Genomic DNA, 17,878 nt, shown 5'->3' on the forward strand with positions numbered 1-17,878 from the left:
GTGGAGGTTCCTTACAAAACTAAAAGTAGAACTACCATACGACCCAGCAATCCCACTACTGGGCATATACCCTGAGAAAACCATAATTCAAAAAGAGTCAGGGGCTTCCCTGGTGGTGCAGTGGTTGAGAATCTGCCTGCCAGTGCAGGGGACACGGGTTCATGCCCCGGTCTGGGAGGATCCCGCATGCCGCGGAGCAGCTGGGCCCGTGAGCCACAATTGCTGAGCCTGCGCGTCTGGAGCCTGTGCTCCGCAACAAGAGAAGCCGCGACAGTGAGAGGCCCACGCACCGCGATGGGGAGTGGTCCCCACTCGCCGCAACTGGAGAGAGCCCTCGCACAGAAACGAAGACTCAACACAGTCATAAATAAATAAATAAATAAAAAGAACGTGAATTTCTAAAAAAAAAAAAAAAAGAGCCATGTACCACAATGTTCATTGCAGCTCTATTTACAATAGCCAAGACATGGAAGCAACCTAAGTGTCCATCAACAGATGAATGGATAAAAAAGATGTGGCACATATATACAATGGAATATTACTCAGCCATAAAAAGGAACGAAACTGAGTTATTTGTAGTGAGGTGGATGGACCTAGAGACTGTCATACAGAGTGAAGTAAGTCAGAAAGAGAGAAACAAATACAGTATGCTAACACATATATATGGAATCTAAAAAAAAGAAAAGAAAAGAAAAAATGGTCAGAAGAACCTAGGGGCAAGACGGGAATAAATATGCAGATCTACCAGAGGATGGACTTGAGGATACGGGGAGGGGGAAGGGTAAGCTGGGACAAAGTGAGAGAGTGGCATGGACATATATACACTACCAAACGTAAAATAGATAGCTAGTGGGAAGCAGCTGCATAGCACAGGGAGACCATCTTGGTGCTCTGTGACCACCTAGAGGGGTGGGATAGGGAGGGTGGGACGGAGGGAGATGCAAGAGGGAAGAGATATGGGGACATATGTATATGTATAACTGATTCACTTTGTTACAAAGCAGAAACTGACACACCATTGTAAAGCAATTATACTGTAATAAAGATGTTAAAAAAAAGAAACTGAATATTTCTGAAGCATTCAACTTTTCATAGAAACAAAAACTTGCTTTCTTTTCACACTCACATTCTGTTGTTTGTACTGTATTTAATTACATTCTGTTTTAACAATTGCAAATACAGCTGACATAAACAAATTTGGAAACACACGCTACTGTCTCTAGGTAAAGATACAACATAATTGATGATGCAGACATGGGAGGTGGACCAGACAGGGCCAGCTAGCTATGAGTATTTAACATGTTGGGGACGTCCATCAGTAAGATAAGTTATTGGATCAGATAAGTAGAGGTTTACTGTCCTGCAATGCCATTTTGTAAATTATCTATGAAAGTAAAAAAATCCAGATTGGCCTCTAAAAATATTGAAACTACTCTTGGTTAGCAGTCGGAGTCTATAAAGTTGAGACTGGTTGAGAACTGGGTTCTCAAAGCAAGTAGAAATTTGGCATGACGTGAAACCATCATTTCAACCTCCATTCACTCAACAAGCATAGATCCTTCCTTCTCCAGAACTTTTGTTTCTTCAGTATTTCCTTTCAGTGAACAGAATCAGTGGTCCACCAGCTCTCCAAGCCACACTAGCTCCTCCTCTCCATCTTCCCTGATATCCGGCCATGGTCATGAGTGGTTGGATCGTCTTCTTGGCCATCACTCATATTTTTCTCCACCTTTCTAACCCTACTTCTTGTTCCATTTCTCTCCCGGCTCGCGGTAACAGCCCCTTCACTCTCTACATGTTGTTCTCCGTGCCGCAGCCAGAGTGATCCTTATCAAATCAAAATCTGCTCAGGTCACCTCCATGACTTCTATATTGGATTGAATAGCGCCTGTCCCCCCAATTCACGTCCACTCGAACCTCAGAATATGACCTTATTTGGAAGGAGGGCCTTTGCAGATGTAATCAAGTTAGGATGAATTTATACTGGATTAGGAGGAGCCTTAATTCAATATGACTGGTGTTCTTATAAGAAGAAGAGAGAACACACAGAAACACAGAGAGAAGAAACATACAGGGGAAAATACCATGTGAAGACAAAGGCAGAGACTGGAGTGATGCATCTCCAAGCCAAGGAGCACCAAAGACTGCTGGCAGCCACCAGAAGCAGGGAGAATGGACAGTTTCTTCTCTAAGAGCCCCCAAGAAGGAACCAACCTGCTTACACTTTGACTTCAGACTCCTGACCTCCAGAACTTTGAGAGAAGAAATTTCTGCTGTTTTAAGTCATCCAGTTTTGTGGTGATTTTTTACAGCACTCTTAGGAACTTAATACAAGTTCCCACCGCCTTTAGAATGAAATCCAATTCATTTCTTACCTCTCCACCTAAAACATTACCTGGATAGAATTAGCAATAACGAGCCCATATATAGCATTTACTATGTGCTAGATGTTACACTATACACTTTACATATATTACTTTATTTTATTTAATCCTCAGAGCAACCTTATGAGGTGGATGGTATTTTAACCTCCATTTTATAGATGAGGAAACCAATAAACAGAGAGGTTATGTAATAGCTAGTAAGTTGCAGAGCTGGTATTCCGACCTAGACAGTCTTGCTCCAGAGCCTGTATACCTACTATTATGCCATGTGGGTTAATAAAGTCTCCTGGACATGCCACCCTGTTCACAGTCTGTGCATTGTCATATATCCCTCCCTCCTTTGGGAGGGCTCTTGCCCTCTCTTCCTCACTGGAGACTCTCCAACTAGTTTTGGTCTTAGCAGTAGGGAGAATGCATTGCCTCATGTTACTGAATATCTAGGGGTAGGTGCACAGATGCCTCAGCAGGACTATGGTGTAATCAATGATAATAAACAGAGAGACTTGGGGAAATCAAATCCGTTTTCTTAAGTAGGGAAAAGTTATAGTGATTTTACTCAGAGAAGCGTCTAGTGGAGGTGTCAGCTTCCAATGAAACCTCCATGAAAGTTCCTACTGCCAGTGATGGAATCCAGGAGGGCCAAGAGTAGTGTAGGCTTTGGGGGCAGTTCCCTTTGCTTTTCTCACATGGGATTTTTATGCTCTCCTTTCTTCTCCCGGCTACTCCAAAGGCCCCAGCTTTGCACCTACCTACTCACCGAGTGCAAGAAACTGATAACCACCGAAGATTATTTTACAAGGGGCACACTGCTCCCAAGCCAGCTTTAGACTCACTGAGTTCCATTCCTAACAGGCTTCAGGCACAGCTTGATCCAGGGGCTATTTAGTACACTTGGCTGATTTCCTTTCACTATTTAGGACTCAACTAAGTCAACAAAATCCAATCAGAATTCCACATTAACCACTTTTTTTCTCAGAGCCCTTTTCAGAGTTTTCATAATAGTAACAAATGTATTGCCAATATCCAATCAAGTTAGTGCATTATGAAATATAGACCAAGCCCTGAGTTAGGTGCCAGAAATAAAAATAAGATTTTTTTAGATACAATTTTTCAGAATAAACTGGAGTTTTGTTAAGTTCAGCACTTTGCAACTTGACTTATGTGGCATGTCTTATATCTTGACACTAGATTGCAAGCATCTTGATCCATGGAGGACTCATATTCCCCCCCCCATAATATCTGACTTGGTATTAGACATTCAGAAAGTAACATTGTATGAAATGAATAAAATAATGATTGAATTAAGGAGCAGTTCCCATGAGGCCCCTTCCCCAAATAGGAGAGTATTGTTGACAAATACTGAAGAATGATTTCCCTTCCCCTGTAGTCAGTTGGGTGCTAGCTTCTGCAGAGGTTTTCACATCCCGCAGGGGTTGTTCTTGTTGAACTCTCCCTGGCATCAACTCTTCTTTCTTCATTCCCATTGTCCAGAAGTTTGTGGTTTAGCTGTATCAAAGCCACCTCTTTTGTCTATTAATCACCAGGATGTAAATATTTCATCTTTTCACCTCCTGGCTCTCCAACAGCTCAAAGCATTTCATTTTTCACATCTGTTATCCTGGTATCTCTTTGGAACAGGCAAGAGACAGGTGGTGCCCTGGGCTGACTTCTATCGTAATGTCATTAATATTTTATTGCAGTCATTTTCAGTCTCTCCGTCAACTAGGCTGCATGCACGGAGAAGGAGAACGCTCCCCTTTTTTTATTTTAAGACACTGTAATATCAAACTGGAATGTCTCATCCTCAATAAAGCCCCTCTGTGGAGCAGGTAGAGCAAGATTTAATGCCTGCTTTTATACCTGAAAACTCAGATTCAGAGATATTTATTATTTATTTTATTTATTTTTGGCTGCGTCGGGTCTTAGTTGCGGCATGCGGGCTTCTCTCTAGTTGTGGCGTGTGGGTTTTCTCTCTCTAGTTGTGGCACACGGGTTCCAGGGTACGAGGGCTCTGTAGTTTGCGGCACAGGGTCTCTCTCGTTGAGGCGCCCAAGCTCAGTAGTTGTGGCACATGGGCTTAGTTGCACCACGGCATGTGGGATGTTAGGTCCCCCACCAGGGATCGAACCCGCATCCCCTGCATTGGAAGGCAGATTCTTTACCGCTGGACCACCAGGGAAGTCCCAGATTCAAAGATATTACGTAACTTGCCCAAGATCAGAAAATTAGTAAGCAATTAGTAAGCACACGCAGAAAAAAAAAAAAGACTCAAATTCAGTTCTACTGATTGTGATTTCCAACATACATATCAATGTCTTTTTAGTGAAAATAGCACGATGCTTAGTCGTGTTACCTGTGTCTGAAAAACGTAGTGAACCTTATGTGAAAGAGCCTTTTAGCACTCTCTAAAAAGACCTTGAAATCCTCAAGCCTTAAGAAGTGCTGAGATTTTCAAGAGGGGCTGCTTAGCAGCAGATTTAGTGCCTAATGTCTTCTGGGCTCACAAATGTGTTCTTTATTCCTCATATTTGACTAAATTCCTTTCAGGAGAGCTCAGCATCTTGCCCGAATGTCATATTGCCTTTGGTTTATCATTTCTTTCCCAAAGTAAACAAAAGTGCCTTCATTTTTATTTCATCATGTTAGAGTTGTTGATACATCAGACTAGACCCTCAACCAAAGGTTACCGTGGGTGTGCTGAGCCTTGGTTAGGGTGAGACGGATGACGAAAGTGTGCATTGCTACATCATGGACCACTCTGCATTCAAAGCGCTAATAATTTGCTCTATACTATAGAGTGTATTATATGCCAGGTTCTCTGCTAAGCAGTCATCTCGGGAGTGGAGAGGAGTATTTTATTGCTGACATTGTTTAAAACTGCTAATGAGTGGTGATAATAAAAGACAGAACAACCTTAATCCTGTTATAATTTTTTTTTTTGTCCAAGCTGTGTGGCTTGTGGGATCTTGGTTCCCCAACCAGGGATTGAACCTGGGCCCTCAGCAGTGAAAGTGGGGAGTCCTAGCCACTGGACTGCCAGGGAATTCCCCTGTTATAATTATTTTAAATTCTCTACAGACAAGAGACCCCTTCCTGCCTGCACCCAGTACAGACCACCCCTACTTCCTCCTCTCCACTCCCAGGGTTGAAAAGACATGTCTCACTGGGTCCTGACAATAATCCCATAAGGGAGCTACTGTTTTCATCTTACAGATGAAGGAAGTGAGGCTTGGAGAGGTTGAGTAACCTGTCTAGGATCACACAGCTAAGTGACAGGATCTGAGTCACAGTCTGTGAAGGAGGCATGGCCTCCGTTGGCCCCATGCACTGGTATCTCCGGGCACGGAGAAGGAATTCAGCAATGACTGAGCAGATGAAAGAATGAGCCAAGAGCTTTGTCTCAAGGTTCCCAATTTGATATATCAGGGAACTACTAAATGAAGGGACCTGAGAAACTCTCAACTCCTTGAAGAGATTATAAAAAAGAAAGAAGTCCCCCAAATCTGAATTTTGTGATTCATCCTTTAAATTGCACTCATGGACTATAGACTATGGAGCTGTGCAGGCCACAGTCTATGACTTCACCACTGAGATGAATTAAAGCACATCTGATGACTACTGCTATTTAATAAGCACCTACTGTATACCAGGATCCCTAAAAGAGGCTTTGTCATTGAATATAAAAAACAATTTCTGGAAGACATGTATTATTATTCCCATTTTGTAGATGAAGAAACTGAGGCACAAAGGAGTTGCTCATGTAAGTTATAATAGTTACAGAACAAGTCAGTTGTTGAGCTCAGACAGGTTTCAACTCAAGCTTGCCTGATGCCAAAACCCGTTAGTCTTTGCATTTCTGAACAGAATCAGGGTCCCTGGGGTCTTAGACCACTAACAAGTAGACATGGGTGTTACCCAGACTTTTTTTAACCTCCTTGCTGAATCAGCCAAAAGTGCATTCACAGAGTATTCTTTGTATCCTTTAGGAGACAATTAAACAATAGCTTTTGCATGGCTGTGCTCGCACTTGGCTTTCAGAAACAATAACAGTTCTGGGTGAACATACCATATAAACCCTTTAAGATAAAAGTTCAAATTCCAGAGTCGAGATTTTGATAAAATTTTTAACTTTTTAATTATTGAAAGTGTGACTGGAGGTTTTTCACCATGTAGCACGATTACCTTTTCACATACAGTCAGCCTTCTATATCCATGGGTTCCGCATCCACAGATTCAACCAACCATGGATGGAAAATATTTGGAAGAAAAATATTCCAGAAAGTTCCAAAAAGCAAAACTTGAATTTGCCCCCACACCGACAGCTATTTACATAGCATTGACGTTGTGTTAGGTATTATAAGTAATCTAGAGATGATGTAAGGTATACAGGAGGATATTCATAGGTTATGTGCAAATACTACACCATTTTATATAAGGCATGTGAGCATCCATGGATTTTGGTGTCTGCGGGGGGTCCTGGAACCAATCCCCCTCGGATACCGAAGGACAATTGTATTCTATCTATTCATTTTCCCTGTTATTTCCTGCGTAATGTCCCTACTCTAAAAGCTTTATGTTTTAGCGCCACTATACAATTAGAGTTCTAAAACAATGCTTAAAATACAGCATGCTTGCCAGTGAATTTAAGAAACATTTGGCCTGTGGTTACAGTGTGCTAGACACTATCAAATTCTTTTACAAATATTAGCTCATTTAAGCCTATACCAACCCTATGAAATGATGCTAAGATTATCATTTCCAATTTACAGAGGGGAAACTGGAGTACAGAGAAGGTAAGTCACAGAGTCAGGAACTGGCGGAGTTAGGATTCAAACCCAGAGCCCAGCTCCAGGGCCATGCACGTAACTGCCTTTTCCCTCATTTACCTTTACTTCAGATTCCCTGCTCTCCAGCCCTCCTGTGAGAACTAGACCCTGCTTAGATGCAGGTATTTTATCTATTATGCACCTCTTTCTTCTACAAACATACATTGGCTACCATATTATACACATAGTTTTTTTGCCACCACATACCCCACTTTTCTGGGACTTCCTTCTCCTGGCTGCACCCAACCCACCCCTCTTATTGGTCACCCCATTAATGACCATGATCTTTATCCTGATCCTGCGCCCTGACTAGATGTTGACCCATGCAGAGCCCCTATGCAGACATGTTGAGTCTTGAACCTAGCAAGAATCTTCTCAAAATGGCGAAAGATATAAGGCATAAGGACCAAGAGCTCCCAGTGGCTTAGAAGTGAGAGAGAAGGATGAAGCTGACCTACAGGAGAAGCAGAGACCCAAATTTAGGGGAAAAAGTCATCATGGGTCCCTGGGTCCTTTTGTTTCCAAAGTCCAACCTTGGTTCTGCCCTTAGATTCCTTGAGACACCCGGTATAGTTTTGATAATGCCTGATTTTTTTTTTAAAGCTGTGTTGAGTAGGGTATCTGTCTTGTCACCAAAGGAATCAGATAATATGGCAACTCTTCGTGAGGCTCTGGAGGTGAAGTAAACATCCTCTTGGCTCTCAGATACTTCACAGTTTAGGCAGGGTAACAGACACGCAAATAAGAATTGTAAAATCCCTTTAGCTGAGATCATCTGGATGGGTGGTTGCTCGGTTAATTGAAAAAGTATGTTGAAATTGGGAATTATGAAAATTCAACTTAAATATTTTATTTGTAACTTAAATGTAAAATAATATGTTCATTATCTAGTCTCTTAAAATAAGGCCAAGGCATTTTTTACAGAGCTAGAACAAATCATCTTAAAATTTGTATGGAGACACAAAAGACCCTGAATAGCCAAAGCAGTCTTGAGGGGGAAAAAACAGAGCTGGAGGAATCAGGCTCCCTGACTTCAGACTATACTACAAAGCTACAGTAATCAAGACAATATGGTACTGGCACAAAAACAGAAACATAGATCAGTGGAACAAGATAGAAAGCCCAGAGATAAACCCACGCACCTATGGTGAACTAATCTATGACAAAGGAGGCAAAGATATACAATGGAGAAAAGACAGTCTCTTCAATAAGTGGTGCTGGGAAAACTGGACAGCTACATGTAAGAGAATGAAATTAGAACACTGCCTAACACCATACACAAAAATAAACTCAAAATGTATTCGAGACCTAAATGTAAGACCGGACACTATAAAACTGTCAGAGGAAAACATAGGAAGAACACTCTTTGACATAAATCACAGCAAGATCTTTTTTGATCCACCTCCTAGAATAATGGAAATAAAAACAAAAATAAACAAATGGCACCTAATGAAACTTCAAAGCTTTTGCACAGGAAACCATAAACAAGACGAAAAGACAACCCTCAGAATGGGAGAAAATATTTGCAAACAAATCAACGGACAAAGGATTAATCTTCAAAATATATAAACAGCTCATTCAACTCAATATTAAAGAAACAAACAACCCAATCCAAAAATGGGCAGAAGACCTAAATAGACATTTCTCCAAAGAAGACATACAGATGGCCAAGAAGCACATGAAAAGCTGCTCAATATCACTAATTATTAGAGAAATGCAAATCAAAACTACAATGAGGTATCACCTCACACCAGTTAGAATGGGCATCATCAGAAAATCTACAAACAACAAATGCTGGAGAGGGTGTGGAGAAAAGGGAACCCTCTTGCACTGTTGGTGAGAATGTAAATTGATACAGCCACTATGGAGAACAGTATGGAGGTTCCTTAAAAAACTAAAAATAGAATTACCATATGATCCAGCAATCCCACTACTGGGCATATACCCAGAGAAAACCATAATTCAAAAAGACACATGCACCCCAGTGTTCATTGCAGCACTATTTACAATAGCCAGGTCATGGAAGCAACCTAAATGCCCATCGACAGATGAATGGATAAAGAAGATGTGGCACATATATACAATGGAATATTACTCAGCCATAAAAAGGAATGAAACTGGGTCATTTGTAGAGACGTGGATGGACCTAGAGACTGTCATACAGAGTGAAGTAAGTCAGAAAGAGAAAAACAAATATCGTATATTAACGCAGATATGTGGAACCTAGAAAAATGGTACAGATGAACCGGTTTTCAGGGCAGAAGTTGAGACACAGATGTAGAGGACAAACGTATGGACACCAAGGGGGGAAAGCCGCGGTGGGGTGGGGATGGTGGTGTGCTGAATTGGGCGATTGGGATTGACATGTATACACTGATGTGTATAATATTGATGACTAATAAGAACCTGCAATATAAAAAAACAAACAAAAAACTAATAGTAAACTTTCTTTGGGTTATTTGTATGGAAATATATTAATATAAATGTTTCAGACATTACATGAAATTTCTAAAAATCTTATATGTTCTGGTATAATGTTATAAGTCATAATTCTAGTTATTACTCTAAAATGTATATCTCAGAAATAACTATATTTACTTGTCAATTGCATTATTATGAACTTTCATCAAATCTTTAACTGTGGTCATTTTTAAGTCTTTTGTCATTTACAGACAGTTCTGGGTGTACTCTGATGCTTTTGCAAAAATGTTCCTCCTATAAAAGGGTTTCATCTTCAAGGAATTCGTGGAAAAAGACTGACAAGTCTTTTCAGAGTACAGGTTTCTGGTAACTGACTATACTGCTAAACTGAATGAATAAGCATTTTCAGAACTCTAATGGAAAACTGATGAATTCATAAAAGTGCTAACAAAAGATCAAGATGAAAAAAAATTAATTACATGGGACTGAGTGAACTGATGAGGATGATTATAATTTTTGTGACTTTCTGTTTGAATAAAAAAAAAAAGAAAAAAAATCCCACAAGGACTCAGAGGTAAAAAATATACAAATCAATTTTGACTGCAGAGTAAAGGAGCTGTTACAGTGGAGGATTACTGGACTGAATGTCAATATTATGACATAGTATGAGTGTGTTTCGTGTTTGGTAATTGCAATCATTGTTGCTTTTGTTGTGGTCATCCATTTACAATGCTTGGTGTCAGTCTATTTATCTCTTGTAAAAATAAAATACAGTCTGTGTGTGTGAAAAAAATAATAATAATAAGGCCAAGGTATTTTCCTTATCAGAGATCTAGTGCTTCTTACAGAGACCACAGCTAATAGTGCATCAGTCAAGATTTCTAGTTCTTTAAAATGGAGCCAAATATTTAAAAATACTCGCAAAATTATCAGAATGACTTCTGGATTTTTATTATTTTTCCCACTAATTTGTATGGCTGGCTTGCTGACATCTAGGTTGGTTGCAATGTTCTAGCTACTCAGTATTACCAAGTCTTTGCAAAGCATTCGATTCCATTTTCATGTAAACAGCATCTCTTATTCTTAGTATTTTTATTTACCATTCATTACGTCTAGAACATTAGCTCTACAAAGGTACCATGTCTGGTTTTGTCTACTGCTGATTCTCCATATCCAGACTGCACCTGTCACGCAGCACCGACTCCTTGACATGGTAAATCAGTGAATAAATGGATGAATTACAATCTAAGTTTAAAAAAAAAAGAAATGGTCTTGAGTCTTCACTATGCGCTTACCGAGTGCATGACTCCAGGCTGCCTCATTTCACTTAAATTCTTTAAATCTCAGTATCTCATGTATAATATGCAACGAAAATAGTAACCTACTACAATTAATGTGAGGTTTTGAAGATACTGGACGCAAAGCACTTGACATGCTACATAATGAGCGATCACTTTAAAGTAAGACATTATCTATAAACCCAGGATAAGTCTCTCATCAGTGCCTGGACCTTTACTGCAGTTAACACTGCTTGGCCTGCAGTAGAGAGAGAGAAATGGGAGGTCTCTCGGTTTGCAAGAGCCTGAGAGTGGCGAGTTCTTCCCTAAGCCATTCAGAATAACTGCCCAGAAGTGCTGCCTGCATCAGAGGACTGCCTTGCTCTCTCTCTCTTCTCCACGACAAGCATTTGCATAAAGTGAAGATCCTGAATCCCTCCCGGTTTTCACCTTGACTTCCCCCTCAGGGTGCACTGTAGCAATTGATGCCCATGAAGCCATTTTGATGACATGAATAGAGCAAGTTATAGGAGATGAGAGGAAAATCCAGGCAGGAGCCACTGATGCACTTGATATCAGCCCAGGGTCCCTTTTCATGCAAATGCAAAAAACCCAGGGAGAAAAAGATGTGCAGAATATGAGCACAAAGGCCACCCTGGGCCACAGTCTGGCTTCAGGAGAGATTCTTGTACTTCTGATCTCCAAAGCCAGAAAATGAGATATTATGCCTCAGCAAGAGTTGGGAATTGTATTAAGGGGCAAACTTTCCCATTTTCTTTCAGATTGTGTCTTCAGGGCATTTGAATGATGTTTCTCAAGCAGTGAACAAATCCAAGGGAAGCAAAAGTGCTGAAAATGCGCTTTTATAAGCAGATTCCAGGCAATTTCCCATTGCCTGGCAGAAAATGCTTTACAGAGGCAGGACCTGGGGCAGTTGCCAGTAGCAGGACAAGCCGGAGGCTGGCAAGCCTGGGTGCTGGAGTATATTGCTATTAAAATTTTATTTTGAAAGTCTCCCATAAAGCATCTATGTCATACTTGAAGATTGAATGTGCATTGCCAAAGAATCTATTTAACAAATAATTATCCTGTACCAGGGACCGTGGTGGCCGTTGGAGGCGTTGCAGCCATGAGCTGGACACAGTCTCCTCCTTCTCTGTGTTCACTCATTTGTTTAGGAAATATTTATTTAGCACCTACTGTTCTGAGGCTTCAAGTGCTCCTCAAAGCTGTGATGAGCACCGACTCCCACCCCTCAGCGATTGCAGGAACAGGGTCACAATTACCTGGGAAGTTGACAGACAGCATAATGACCATGAAATGGATATGAGGCAGGGGCATTTGCAGGAAGCACGCCTCTCAGCCCCACGATGGGACAGCTTTCAAGAGAGGGAAAAGCCCCATCGTGTGAAGCTCTGTGGACACTTCATTAATAAAGCCCTTCCCATGAGGGCAGAGTTGAGTAGAGCAGAGAGGAAGCAGGAGGGAACAAACACCAGGCCCCTCACATATTTTATTTCATTGAATTTTCATGACAACCCTGTGAGGTAGATGATATTATCGTTATTTGCCAAATTAGGGAACTAAGTTACAGAGAGATGATGTCGCTCGCCTAATGCTGTGTTACTACTAAATGGACAGAGGCAGGACCCAAACTCCTGGGGCTTTTCCCATCTCACCACGAATCCCATCCAGGAAAAACGTGGTAAAGGACTGCATCCTGCCACTGCCACTTGGTAACTGTTCAGGTCATGCAGGTAATTTGACTTGACTCAGTCTGTCCGTTAAATGAAGATAATTATTTGTGCCTGCTTATTTTCAGGGTTTTGCAAGGAACAAATAAAAGAATGGATGCTGAAAATGTTTAGGGTCCATAAATATCTATGAAGATATGAGAAACTACGGTGGTTAAAATGTACCCGTCTTATGGGGAGGGGTTTGGGGGAGGGATGGAGTGGGAGGTCGGGGTGAGCAGATATAAGCTATTGCATCAATATATAGAATGATAAAGAACAAGGTCCTACTGTAGAGCACAGGGAACTATATTCAATATCCTCTGGTAAATCATAATGGAAAAGAATATTTTAAAAGTGAATATATATACACATATGTACACATATATATGTATATATGTATAACTGAATCACTTTGCTGTACAGCAAAAATTAACACAGCATTGTCAATCAACTACACCTAAATTAAAATATTAATAATAATAATAAAATACACCTGTCTTAAACTCCATTCCACACTAGAGCAAATTATAGGAAAAAAAAAAAAAGAAGCAGATTTTCGCCTCATTTCCACAGCACAAGATCTTTTTAGGATTTAGTTCATGTTGCTAGTTAAACAGTTATTTTGTTTTTATCTGCTGTGTTGATCACAATGGAGGAATATTATTCTGTCAAGTGTTAGGTCCCTAATTTGTGGAGGTGTGTGTCTCGTTTCCTCTCCTCTCGATATAGAGTTAATGTCTCTGAGCCCGGTTCCTCTCCTGTGTGCCCTGTTTCGGTGAATGGAGCACACGCTCCCCATCAACCAAACTCAAAACATAGCCATCACCACGGTTACGCCCTCTTTCCCTCCTGCCATCCCTATTGGTTGCCAGTCCTATAGACCTTATCCCCCCATCACCTCTCCCCTGGACCACTGCAGGAGCTCCCCCAGCTGGTCTCCCTGCTTCTACCCTTGGCCCCCTTCTCATAATTCATTCTCCAAACCACAGCCAAGGGTGATCTTTTTTTTTCTTAATAAATTTATTTATTTGTTTATTTTTGGCTGCGTGGGTCTTCGTTGCTGTGCGCGGGCTTTCTCTAGTTGCGGCCAGCGGGGGCTACTCTTCGTCACGGTGCACGGGCTTCTCATTGCGGTGGCTTCTCTTGTTGCTGAGCATGGGCTCTAGGCGCACGGGCTTTAGAGCGCAGGCTCAGTAGTTGTGGCACACGGGCTTAGCTGCTCCGCGACATGTGGGATCTTCCTGGACCAGGGCTTGAACCCACGTCCCCTGCACTGGCTGGCGGATTCTTAACCACTGCGCCACCAGGGAAGTCCAAGGGTGATCTTTTAAAACATCAATCAGCTTATGTCACTCCTCTGCTTAGTATCACGCGGTGCCTTCCAGCTTTAGTTGGAATTAAATGGTAACATCTCAGGCAGGCCTGACACATTTATCTACACCTCCAACCTCATTGACTGTCACCACACCCCTCTATCACCACCCTCCAGGCACACCATTGCTCTCCGTTTGTCTCAGGACATTTGCACCTGCTGTTTCCTCTTCCTGGAGCTCCCTTCTCCTTGTACCACACAGGGCTGGCTCATTCCAAACTTTCATGCATCTGTTTACATATCAGTTGCTCAGAAAGGTCATTCCTAACCCCCTATTTGAATCCTGTTATCAACCATCATACTCTCTGATCATGACCTGTCCTTGCTTGGCACTTGTCACATTTTGTAAGTATGTGTGGGCATGTTTGGGTGTGTGTATTTAATGTCTGTATTCCTTATTAGAATGTAAGCTCCACAGTAGTAGGGCTGTCATTCATTTGGTTCACCACTGTATACCCAACCCCCAGCACAACGCCTGGCAAATAACAAGTACTGCGTAGATATTTGTCATGTTCATAGGATGGTACGAAATTAACAATTCCTCGAGAAGTTCAGCCAAGAGCCCCATTACTTCTACACGGTCCATCCACCCTTCTGAGACCCAGTGGTCAGCCTAACAAGACTGTCCCTTGTCAACTGAAAAAAAAATTCACAACCTGAAAGTTGAGAGTTATGTTTTATTCAGCAGACTTTCTGAGGACATCAAGCCTGGGACACAGCATCTCAGATAACGCTGAGAAAACTGTTCCAAAGAGACAAGGGGGGTGGGAGGGAGCCAGGATATATAGGAATTTTTTGCAACAAAAGACCAGGTAGTTGGAACATCGAAGGATTACTGTTCATTAAAGAAAACCAGATATCTCAAGTTAAGCAGTTTAACGCTTTTCTATGTATAGGAAGATACAAGAGTCTGGGCTCATTGAAATCATGCTTTTGATATGCAGCTCAGCTCTCTGGGGCCAGCATCCTGTGTTTTCTCATCCTGAGTTTCCTCAGGATGCACCTTTGTGGGGGGCTGCAGCAGCTGACTGCTAAATGGGCTTGGCAGCGGGCAGGCTGTTTGTCTCCATCCTGGGTTCCCTCAGGGCTCACCATCCAGGCGGCTGTAACGTAATGGCTTGATGGCTGCAACATCTTTTGTTTACCGATATGGCCGGCGATACTTTAGTCCTCACCCTTGTATTTGTGTGTCCCAGGAGCGGCTTGTGCTGTCTGTGCTCCCTCGGTTTGTCGTCCTGGAGATGATCAACGACATGACCAACGTGGAAGACGAACACCTGCAGCATCAATTCCACCGGATCTACATCCATCGCTACGAGAATGTCAGGTGAGAAACAGGACACCTCGCCCAGTTCTCTGCGTGATCCACGCGCTCCTGGCTGCTCTCACCTCGTGGCCGTGACTTCTGTCTGCCCGCATGTCAGCGCCTTTCTTCATTTGGTTGAGTAATTCATCAACTAGTGATTATTCGTCAGAGAGTTCTGCATTTCCAAATTGAGGCTCGAGAAGAGTGTCTGCAGTTAAATTTGCTAGTTGACTTACCACCTGGGTCCCCTGCAGTAGACTTGCCTGCCTTTACATTTTGAGTAGGAAAGGCAAAAGCCTGTTACACTATGATGGGAAAAATAATTCCCGAATGTGATCTGGAGGCCTCAGGGGTGATTACATAGGTCTCTTTTTTATATTCCTTGTAAGTGTCTTTAAAACAATACCAAAAAAAGGATTACAGCTTATTTTTCTTTTGCAAACATATTTTTGGTCACTCATTGACCCATCCATCCATTCTGCATCCACTGACCCTTCCACCCATTCACACACCCAACCATCCATCCCTTCATTCATCCATCCATCCATCCATCAATGCCCTCTCTTTGCCCAGCACTGTGCCAGACAATATACCTCTTCAGTGAGACAGACCTGTTTACAATCCCAGTTCTACCTCTTCCTTGTGTATGACCTTGGGCAATTTACATACCTGACTCTCAGAATCCTTCTCTGTAAAATGGGCGCTTTAATAGCCACCTTACAGGGGTTTATGTAGATTATGTGAGTGAAGATATATACAAAGCACAGGACTGGCATAAGCATATAGTAGAGCATTAAGCATATTGTAGATTGTTTCAGACGTGTTTCCTGGTTGCAAGCAGAAAAAGAATCCAACCCTGGCTGATGTAAAAGAAATGTATTGGAAGGCTACATGGGGGCTCCCAGAGTCATTGGGGAAGGACGGAGAGGCGGGCTCAGGAGATGGGCTGGAAAGAAGCGGAAAGCACAGTCAAAATCCCAGCAGGGCACTAGGCCAGTGAGGGCGCTGCTTCCACTGTACCTGAAGAATCCGTTCCCTGTGCTACCAACCCTGTCCCAGACACAGCTGCCTCCTCTGCACACAGAATGCCTCCGCAGCCCCCAGGATCTGGATTTGGCTGCCTTTGTCCTGCCCTACTCTCTGACCCCCCTGCCTCTTTGCATCTCAAGTTAAGCCTGAGGCAGATGTGTCTGATTGGCTGAGCCCAGTCATTCCCCAGAAGTGACCAGGACGCAAATATCTGGCATTTTCAGCTTGTACAGGAGAACTGTATCTCCCTCCCACCAAACATCATAGGGTGGGAATTTCCCAAACATAGCGGAACATCTATAGGTTGAAGAGCTCTAAAAATGACCAGTGGTACCCTCTTAGTTCCTTTCCTCCTAGCTTTGGTAGGAGGGAAGAACAACTTTTCCTTCTCACCAGCATCTCTGGGTGTTTTTCTGGTGTGCCAGGGCACTTGTGTGAATGCAAGTCTAGCAGAAATCTTGATTCTAACACAACCTTTTAGCAAATATATCAGTGTAGGTCATTCGGGGTCTCATCCAAGAATTGAGCTACACTGGCTTAGATGCTTGAGTTTGCAAAGAGTCCCTTGTCAAACAGCAACTCTAATACAAGATGCACTCCAGATCTAGGAATTTGTCCCACAGACAGTGGAAACTCGTCAATACCAATTCTAGAACAACGGGCTCAGGGCAGTACTAGTCATTATAATACAGTGTGAGGTTCTATTATTAAGTAAGCAAAAGACAGTAAGAGATCATAAAAAGAGGAAGACCCGGGGTGGGGATGGAGGTGCATAGAGAAACATTCCTAGAAGGGGTGATTCTTATTTGCCTTCTTTGAAATTGAGTCTGCCAAGTGAAAAAAAAAAATCAAAGAAAGGAATCCTAGGCAGAGGAATCAGCACAAGTGAAGGCAGAACAGTGAGATAAAATTAAGAAAAATGCAAAATATATATCATATATTTGACATATATGACATATTATGAAATATGTATTGACATAGTATAATGATTCATATATAATTATAATGGTATGTAATTTAATGAAGTATAATGAAATAAGACATATTATAAAATATATATGACATATTACAAAAGTGTCTGTTACCATGGAGAAAGAGGAGAAAAAAAAAACTGCCCTTCATAAAGAAAAAAATAAACAAGCCTGCACACCCACGTCAACATACTTGGGAGGCTTAAGTTCAATAAAAGGCATGTTTGGAGTTCTTCCTGCACTTATCAATTTTCAGTGCTTCCCTTAGTGAAGAACAACTAAAGTTACTTCTGCCCCCTGCACATTTATCTTAAATCATTGAACTGAGATTTTGTGCTCCAGACTCTTTTCCAGAACTTCGCGCCACACTAAATTAAGATTGCATTTGCTGCCCTGCATTCTCAGTGGTCTCAGCTCGCAGTGAAGGAGCCACTTCTAATGGGAGAAGAATGTGCAGAGGTCCTGGCAGCTGGAGGGGCCCCTCCCAGCTGTTCACAGAGGCAGTGGTGGCGAGATGCCCACAGCCCCGCTGGTCCTGGGAAGATGCACTCAACTC

At 42.1% G+C, this 17,878-nt stretch overlaps 1 protein-coding gene across 2 annotated transcripts in view; it reads left to right on the forward strand.

Annotated features, from left to right (window-relative positions):
* The window catches only part of ADCY8 (adenylate cyclase 8), a 228,347-nt gene that overhangs the window by 61,717 nt on the left and 148,752 nt on the right, over nucleotides 1–17,878 (forward strand). For both annotated transcript variants that reach the window (XM_057532097.1, XM_057532098.1), the window contains exon 3: nucleotides 15,213–15,343. In XM_057532097.1, the coding sequence (XP_057388080.1) occupies nucleotides 15,213–15,343 (131 nt within the window). The remainder of the gene's footprint in view (nucleotides 1–15,212; nucleotides 15,344–17,878) is intronic.

Source organism: Balaenoptera acutorostrata, chromosome 17, assembly GCF_949987535.1.
Source record: "Balaenoptera acutorostrata chromosome 17, mBalAcu1.1, whole genome shotgun sequence".
NCBI lineage: Eukaryota > Metazoa > Chordata > Mammalia > Artiodactyla > Balaenopteridae > Balaenoptera > Balaenoptera acutorostrata.